The 9,934-nt window shown below is 40.2% G+C and overlaps 1 protein-coding gene across 1 annotated transcript; it reads left to right on the top strand.

The window, feature by feature from the left end:
* The first annotated feature begins 6,318 nt into the window (after nucleotides 1-6,318).
* On the top strand, nucleotides 6,319-7,386 carry LOC142101812 (3-galactosyl-N-acetylglucosaminide 4-alpha-L-fucosyltransferase FUT3-like). Its single transcript, XM_075186254.1, has one exon. It carries the CDS (start codon nucleotides 6,319-6,321, stop codon nucleotides 7,384-7,386), a length of 1,068 nt encoding a protein of 355 aa, XP_075042355.1.
* Nucleotides 7,387-9,934: the final 2,548 nt, after the last annotated feature.

Here is a 9,934-nt window from a genome sequence, read left to right as displayed (position 1 = left end):
GGAGAGCCGCAGGTTGCCTACCCCTGACCTAGAGGTGTAAAATACAGAGCTCCTACATTGGATATAGCAGAGACTCATAGCTGGAGGAATTACATAACATAATACAACACATTATATTATTACAATGTTAAAAACCTTAAAATGTTATTCTATCTGCCCTGTTATGGGCCCCTGATGTGATATTCAAAGTATAAGTGGCCACTACTAGTATTAGGTACACCTTGCTAGTACCGGATAGCTCACCCTTTACCCCCAGAACAGCCTGAATTCTTTGTGGCATGAAATATCCCAGAGATTCTGGTCCATGATGACATAATAGTGTCACACAGTCGCTGCAGATTTGTCAGCTCCACATTCATACTGTGAATCTCCCATTTCACCACATCCCAAAGGCGATCTATTGGACGGAGATCTGGTGACTGTGGAGGCCATTGGAGTACACTGACCTCATTGTCATGTTTGTGGAACCAGCTTGAGATGACGTCTGTGGCCATAAAGGGATACACATGATCAACAGCAATCCTCAGGCTGCGGTATTTAAACAAGGCTCAATTAGTATTAAGGGGCCTAATGTGTTCCCCACACCATGACACCACCAGTCTGCACCATTGACACAAGACAGGATTGTTCCTTGTTGTTTACTCCAAATTCTGACCCTACCACCTGCATGTAGCAGAAAAAAAAAATCGAGATTCGTCAGACCAGGTGACATTTTTCCAATCTTCAGCTGTCCAGGTTTGGGGAGCTTGTGCCCGCTGTGACCTCAGTTTCCTGTTCTTAGCTGACAACAGTGGAACCTGGTGTGGTCTTCTGCTGCTGTAGCCCATTAACTTCAAGGTTTGTGCTGTGTTTTAAAGGATACTTTCCTGCAGGCCACTATTGTAAGACATGATTATTTGAGTCACTGCTGCCTCCCTGTCGCTCATGGGATGTTTGTTGGTTTGCGTGACCTTCTCTGTAAACCCTACAGACTATCAAGAGCATTTGATTTTCATTGTCCTCTGACTTGGCAGAGATTGGGCCTCATTCTATAGTTTCAGTGGGATCATAGCATCAGTTACTCTTTGCCCAGGAGCACACTTATTCAGGTGCACTTCAACCAATGTAATAAAACATATTCGCATATACAATGCTGTGGCAACCCCTGATTACATGGATAAGGTGGTAGTATCCATGGTGATGCCCTAACTTCAAAGACCAAATTGCAGCTGAGTCTCTCTTCCCTCTCTCAAGGTATATGGGTCAGTGTAGGCAAACAGTAGTCCCACATATGCAGGTGTGATGAGGCTATAATACAGATGAGAGGGGTGACATGGGGCACGGATGTAACTCTTCAATTTGTTATGCTTTTAGGATAATTACACAATCATCATTTAGTCGTCTCATCTCACCGTCACTGTAATGTACATCTCCTAAGCTCACTTCATTGTTGCAGCATAAACACTTCTCTTTTATCCCCATCCAATATGTAGCTTCTCAGGACGGGTGAGATTCAATTCAGCACAATGTGTCTCCGGAACGGCCACAGAGACAGCTCTTGCCGGTGTTATGGCAGGAATCTCTGCTCATTTTTCCACACACCACATAGAGGTACGCAGAAAAATGAGCAGGGATTCCTACCGTAATAGTTAGCAATGTGCCCAGCTCGACACCATGGTGATGTCCTCCAACAATTGAATCTCCCTATAAGGGTACTTGTCTAAGGACTCGCACTAGATGTATAACGGGTATCACTTCACCTCTCCTGTGACTTTAGATACAACAAAAACCATTAATATTAGCGCTATAGTCCAATCACTAATTTGATAATAAAAAAACCTGATAAACTACAAACCCTTGTCTGTGAGAACCATAAAACACTGCGGTAGTAGTTACATAACGCCAAATGCCAGCATAGACTATAAAAACCAACTAGCTTGGATTTAAGAAATGCACAAACAATCTCTGTGCGTCAGGTGAAAGATATATAAAGCAGTATTTTGACTCATGGAAACATGGAACAATAATGTCCATTGAAATAACCCACCGTGTTAGATGCCACAGTTAATCAATCCAGGTTGTTAGAATAAGCAGGTCTTAATTACAAGTCCCAAGAAAAACAAATCAAGATCCAGTCAACCTTTTATTGATATTTTGGCCTCTGAAGAAGTTGTTTCTGTGCAACGAAACGCGTTAGGCTTAGTAACGCTGCAGTGACAACTTTTGTGAAAGCTGAGCGCTACAAGTGCTGCAGTTATATGACTAAGGACTTTCAATTGGATATCTGCCAACACATGTCACAGACTGGAACAAATGAGATCCTACAACTGCAAGTACTTTGCTAAAAGCCTCAGTCCTTTTATGAAATATGGTGATTGCAGCATCAGTGGCCTAGCAAGAGTAGCCGGCGTCCTTTCTTTGTCAGGCAACAGCGGATCGCACCCTGACGTGCCAAGTGTATGATGATCACCACCACATACCAGATCTGTTACCAGTGTCCTTCCCCTGTCAGGCGACAGTGGATTGAGCTCTCGCGTGTAGGAGGTTCATGATCACCGCCACATGCCAGATCTGTACTATTTGTTTGTTTTTGGTTATCGTATTATAATTTCAACCCCAGAGCACGCACACCATTTACAATGCCTGGCATATATATATATATATATATATATATATATATATTTTTATATATATATATATATATATAGCAGAATACGTAATAAACACTGGCGCTCACAACAGTATTGTACGGAATTAATATATAGAAAGTCCACAAAAACACCTCTTCCACAAGTGGAGGCAGCCTTCCTTAGAATTGGTAGGTAAGTCCAGAATAATAGAATAAGTAAAGCAGGGATACGGCGCACAATGGTGTGTTGCTAGGATAATATCCCAAGTTCAGTGGAAAACAACAATAAAGTTCAAAAAGTTCAATGTTTCAAGCTTGCTGGACGGTCCTCTAGGACCAAGGGTATATGTCCAGTGTTGTAAATATAAAAAGACAGAATAACAAAGCATAGGATTAGTAAAAGCAGTGTGTTAGTGATAGCCCATCACCATGGTATTACACACCCAGAAGAAATATATCGCTTATCTGTATAAATATATCTTGTCCATATACTGGAATACAGCTTAAAACCACTGTTCTCTCAATGATATGTGGTCAGCATTCTCAGCAACTGCAAGTCTGGTCTCCAGTCATATATCATCAGCATACTGTAAACACCATATCTCTCCTCCACTCAGTGGATAGGAAAAAGAAGATAATACACTATATGGTGTAGTATTTCAATGATAGCAGTATTTAATTAGCATATAAAATGCACACTCACATTGAGTAATAAAAATACAAGCTTATCTGTAATTCAGGTAACAGATATACCAGAACCTTGGGTATAACAGAAACCTCCCACAGTCTCCTTACAAAAGATCTGATGGTATGATAATCCAATATAGCCCAGGGGTACATGAATACAGCCTCTACGCGTTTCGTCCTCAGCAGGACTTCCTCAGGAGGTAAATATATATATATATATATATATATATATATATATAGTGACTATTCTTGATCCCACCAATAGTCTCTGACATTTCATGGCTGTAACACCTATTTCAGAACATTAATAAAATACCTTACTTAGCAAACCCACATATTTGGTACCTAGTGCATCATTGTTAGAAAACAACTCAGATTCTGCCCACAATTAGGGCATTTATATATTTTTTAGCAAACGGGACAAGACCATGAAAAGAAACACAATTAAATGACATGAAGCATGGGTGGGACACTTGTGACATTTATGCGATTTCAGAGAGTGGCTGTGTCACTTTCAAACCTTTGATGACTGGAGTCCTAGTCCTGTCCTGTAATTACGCTATACTTAAAACCAGGTCCTCATAAAACATCTTCAAATGGTAAATCCCTTATTACATGAAGAACATTTGTAATGAAGTGGCTCGGAAGAAGAGTCGGTACAGAATCCAGCTTGCAGCGTGCTCCTTATGTGAGGGTATTTGACCATCGCTCTTTGTCTATCTTTACCTTTAACGTCCTTAGAAGATTCTTCCATAAAACGTAAGTACTCACAGATAATTATTATTTGTAAAACAGTAGACGTGTTATATTTGGGGAACATTGCCAACACATACGCAAATTAATTGTGTTGTGACTTGAGCTGCGATTTTGATGACCGTTACACACTTCATTAAATCATAGTGTGTATGGACCCAAAAATACAGCGGATGACAATTAGCATCTGATGTGGAGCCAACCCCTGTCGGTTGGGACAAACATTAACTTTGGTCGGCCCAAGAGCTGAATGACGAGAACTTACAGATATGTCCAAAGACATCTATCTGTGTCTATGGCCAAAGCTAACAGAGATCCGCTCAGAGTTAGGTCAGTTAGATCGCCAGTGTGGGTCTAGCTTTAGTTTTGCAATACTTCAATCTAAATCAGGGGCCTGATTCATTAAGGATCTTAACTTGAGAAACTTCTTATTTCAGTCTCCTGGACAAAACCATGTTACAATGCAAGGGGTGCAAATTAGTATTCTGTTTTACACATAAGTTAAATACTGTCTGTTTATTCATGTAGCACACAAATATCAACTTTACATTTCAGTGTACAAATAAGCTATCAAGTATTTGTGTGCTACATGAAAAAATCAGTCAGTATTTAACTTATGTGCAAATCAGAATACTAATTTGCACCCCTTGCATTGTAACATGGTTTTGTCCAGGAGACTAACATAAGAAGTTTCTCAATTTAAGATCCTTAATGAATCAGGCCCCAGATCTGGTAAAGAGATGCTCTTTATGTAACACCACTTGACTCCACTCCTGAATGGGTGTTGTAGATATGTTGTGTTCACGTTACTCATGTCCACTCTTGTTAGTGCAATGCTTTCACCCACATTTTTTAGGTGGCACATTATGTGGTTGTGGTAGCTTGTCTTACCTGGGGACAACTTAGGAGACCCACTAGAATCCACACAGACCTCTCAGAGAAACACAACACAGCATGTATTTATAAACCCCCTAGGCATGATTATTAAAGTGATGGGTGATTAGAATAAAGATTTAAGTTAACCGATTGTAATATACAAAAGGAAATAGACAGTTTAATCTCCAATACAACTCAAAGCACAACTATAATGCACTTGTCAATTCCCACTTCTCAGATGCAAGTCTCTCCAAACAGAATGTTTATACCTACAGGCTTACCACACTGACAGACAACGTCACACCCAAACTACACCTCATTGCCTGTCAGGACTGACCACTCTCTGATAGATCACACTTGCAACAGTTCTCTCACTCTGGCTTTCTAAAGCAGATAATACATTCACACTTCCCATAACATTGGGTACCACTGGTGCATTTATTGTAGCCCCTATTACAGATGAAATGTAATTATCCTTGTTCATTTTGCACCATATTTAGGGGTAATCATCATCATCAGTTCTTTATATAGCACCACTAATTCTGCAGCGCTGTACAGAGAACTCACTCACATCACTCCCTGCCCCATTGGAGCTTACAGTGTAAATTCCCTAACATACACACATCATACTGTGTCCCCTTCTTCTGTGCCTCCTTCGTCACACTCCATTCTTTATTTACCTTTCTATGACCTTCTTTTTCTCTCTTACTCTTCTTCCTTCCCTCAGTCTTCTGGCTCGTCTCTGCACCGCTCCTCACTGACAATCAGTGAGATGGGAGCAGAGAGGAGGGCGCTGTGTCGGATGCGGTTCCAAGTATGTATTTACTGGACCTCACGGGCAAAACATTCTGACGGCCCTGGCTGCCTGTAAGGAAGTGAGTATTTGGAGTCACCTCCCTAATCCATGACCTGTATAAAAGCACCAGCCTCAAAGTCAAAGTTCCTGGTGGCTTCCAGTGTAGGAATATATATGAGAGAAAGAGGAATATACAAAATATACTATTATATGTATAAACTTCTGTAAATAATATCTGTATAAATGGTGAGTTCTGATGTCATTACTTTCGTGTTATTCAATATCATAATAGGGTATACATTATTCCATGTTTAACCTGTACTCTGTTTAGCTGTTCAGCAATTATCTCTCTAAGTTGAACGATCTAGAAAAGCAATCACATTAGAAGCCCATCCTGAAAGGTTACAATGAGAATCTACTGTTCAGTGCAACTTGTTTTCCTAAAAAGACTTTGTTTTCCTAAAAAAGACTTTGTTTTCCTAAAAAGTTTGGTTACTAGGACTATAATTTGTACATGACTCAACTGAGGGTAAAATGTTTGTTCAATGATTGAAAATTAATATTTAATGCAGCTCCCATTTTTTACAGGTTAAATATAATGTTGAAGCCATTCCATCTTCACAATCTGATCTTCGTCGTCCCCATTCTCTTCCTTGTGATCTTTTTTATCTGGGCCAGAGGGAGATTAGGTCTTCCAGTGGACTTTGACTGTAAGGAGAGAGAGATCATTTCCACAAGCTCCAGACACAGTCAGGAGAAAGACCTCCTTGTTCTTGTATGGGTCTGGCCTTTTGGGGAGCCTTTCCCATTAGACACTTGCCAGAGTGTTTATGGTATCTCTGGGTGTAAGCTTACAGCAAACAGGAGTTTGTACAACGTTGCCGATGCTGTGGTCATGCACCATGTAGACATCATGTACGACAAAAAATCTTTGCCGCAACAACCGAGACCCCATTATCAACGTTGGGTATGGTTCAACATGGAACCTCCATTGATTATTAAAAATCTGCATTTCCTGGATAATCTATTTAACATGACTATGACATTCCGCCAGGACTCTGATGTCTACAGACCCTATGGTCGTATTGAAGCCTTGAGAGAACCTCAGAGCTTCATCATCCCAGCCAAGTCTAAATTAGTCTCTTGGGTAGTGAGCAAGTGGTACCCAGGTGTCCGACGCAATGTCTATTATGAGGAGCTGAAGAAATATATTCCAATTGATGTCTATGGGAAGAAACACATACAGTTGTCCTGGGATGACTTCTATCAAACCATCTCCCAGTACAAGTTTTACCTGGCCTTTGAAAATTCCAATTACAAGGATTATATTACGGAGAAACTATGGTCGAATGCTTTTGATTCTTGGGCCGTACCCATTGTATTAGGGACGTCTCGTAAAAACTATGAGCGTTTCCTGCCTGGAGATGCTTTTATTCATGTAGATGATTTCCCAAGCGCAAGGGACCTAGCTTCTTATCTTCTGGAGTTGGATAAGGATGATAAAAGATACAAGAAGTACTTTAACTGGAGGTCCCAATATCGTGTGAGAAGAGAAACCGGATGGGACAACAACTACTGTAAAGCTTGCCGGGCACTGCGTCATACTCACTATTACCAAGTTATCCCTAGTGTGGAAAAGTGGTTTTTAGAGGGTATAGAAGTATAAACTCCAGTTGTTGAAAAACTGTCAGGCATTTCAGATGTTTACATTTGTAATTCTCTTTTCCTGTCCAATTGGAGGTTGGGTTGTGGATGTTGGAAGGATGGTGAAGTTGTGCAGCAAACTGTCTAATTCTTTCAAAATGTTTTTATTCCAGTGTCCCTTGCTTTATGCATTTAACCTTAAGATGGCCACTCACACACACGGACACGGACACACACGGACACTCTCGGAGGCCCTGTTCACTGTTTTTTGTTAATTTGAGTTACTTTAAAGTTTTGTTACTTAAATTATTGGCTGATTACACATTACAAATATTTAAAGATTTTTAATAATATATTGTAAAATATGATTTTGAATATATATTCTTTGCAGAGGGTACTATGCGCCCAAGGTAGCTGGAAAAGAATTTTAAATAAAAAGTATAACACTGACACACATGTGTAGTTTTTTCTCTTTATGTAATATTTGGGGCTCCACTAAAAGCATTAGGTCTACGTAAGCAGCCCCTGGACCCTTGACGAAGACATAATGGAGGGCATTTAAGAAAAATGATTTTGAGGTAACTGGAAAAAATAGTGATGTTGCCCATGGCACCAAATCAGATTCTAACTCTTTTTTGAGTGTTCAACATTTGATTGTTTGGTGGTGCCAGGCAGAGGATCTAACTCACCTCCACATATATATTTTACTGAGCCCTGCTCCTGTTTGGAGGTACATTTTTTTTTTTTGCCAAAACCAAAAAGAATACTTTTTACATTTTCAACAAGTAACTTCTCTAAGTTGTCAATTACTTCACAGATGTAGTAAAAGTTTATCCCAGGTAAATTTGAGAAGTGAAGAAAAACAGAGAAGGGTGTGTTTGTACATAACAGGCCTTTCATTATGCTAAGGCAGCCAATACCTTAGTAAATCTCATGTACAAAACCTAATAAGTTATCACCACTGACGGATGTGTTCATTTTTCATTATATATGCAAATCATAGAAGTCAAACTAATTAGATATGTTGCTCAGTGTCACCACCTGTTGGGCACTCATGGTAATAATTTCCAACATTTTTTTTTTAGTGTGAAGGTACAAACACACCATGTATGTTATACAGATGGGCTGGTTTGTTATAAGAAGCACCACGCCCTAATTACCAATGTTTATATAGCATGCAGCATCCTAGCTCTGTCTAATTGTTTGTACACATTTATAGCTTTACATTCCTAACATTCCTTCTTTAATCTACACTATGTTTAAGTCAAACATGTAACCAGCTCTCCCAAGTGGTATCTAAAGATGTTATTGCTGTAACTGTACAGACTGGAGCCACCAGCAGGGGTCTCTTTTATTGACATTTCCCACAGGTCACATGGAAAGAAAACATTTCCCCCAAATATCCATCCCATCCCTTCTCACATAGATTTATCAAGTTGTTGTGTACATATTACACACAACATGGCCGTGATTGTACATGGAGTGTTATATAATCACAGACACATCAACTCATGAATGTCTAAGCTGTCAACATGCTCCCGGGGGTTGGGGGAATTTACTAAACTGCAGGTTTGAAAAAGTGGAGATGTTGCCTGTAGCAACCAATCAGATTCTAGCTGTCATTTTGTAGAATATTCTAATAAATGACAGTTAGAATCTTATCGGTTGCTCTAGGCAACATCTCCACTTTTTAGTAAACATCATCATCATTTATTTATATAGCGCCACTGATTCCGCAGCACTGTACAGAGAACTCGCTCACATCAGTCCCTGCCCCATTGGAGCTTACAGTCTAAATTCCCTACCATGCACACACAGACAGAGAGAGACTAGGGTCAATTTTGATAGCAGCCAATTAACCTACCAGTTTGTTTTTGGAGTGTGGGAGGAAACTGGAGCACCTGAAGGAAACCCACGCAAACACGGGGAGAACATACAAACTCCACACAGATAAGGCCATTGTCGGTAATTGAACTTATGACCCCAGCGCTGTAAGGTAGAAGTGCTAACCACTAAGCCACCGTTCTCTAATCATTGATGACTCAATTGGACTCTACCCATCTTGACCAGACTTGCGCATATTTAATGAGGAAATCTCTCATGTTTCAGCATTTTGTTAACTAGAGATACCTAGCACTAGGCCCTATGAGAACTGGAAGACTAGCAGCATCTCCAACTATTACTCTTGCAAGTGCTATCAAATTTCAGTCATATAGCAGTATTTTTATCCAAAGCACTTTAAATAAAGCCCAAATATACACACTTTTGGGAGCCAACACATGAGCACCACTCCAGTGTCCCGCACACATCCTGCCACTGCTCCCCCAAAAGTGATGAACCATTGAGAACTCCCACAACAGGTGTCAGACTGTCCCTTCCTTCGTCTCAGAGATATTTAACTATGTAACTGACAACTCTGCAATGTGGTGGAGAGAAACGTTGAACAGCGAGTCATACCTAGCAGGGATTAGCAGAAGAAATAATGAGAAGATGTTAGCTATGGAAAAGTAAAGCTGGATCCCTTATTAAAATAGTACTCCTAGGTGGGGTGAAAAAAAAAGACCCCACCC

Source organism: Mixophyes fleayi, chromosome 9 (assembly GCF_038048845.1).
Source record: "Mixophyes fleayi isolate aMixFle1 chromosome 9, aMixFle1.hap1, whole genome shotgun sequence".
NCBI lineage: Eukaryota > Metazoa > Chordata > Amphibia > Anura > Limnodynastidae > Mixophyes > Mixophyes fleayi.
The sequence above is the reverse complement of the archived record's forward strand: the minus strand, read 5'-3'. Positions and strand labels throughout refer to the sequence as shown.

Bases quoted from the DNA above. Each gene is read 5' to 3' on its own strand.
- LOC142101812 (XM_075186254.1), top strand. From the start codon at position 6,319: ATGTTGAAGCCATTCCATCTTCACAATCTGATCTTCGTCGTCCCCATT.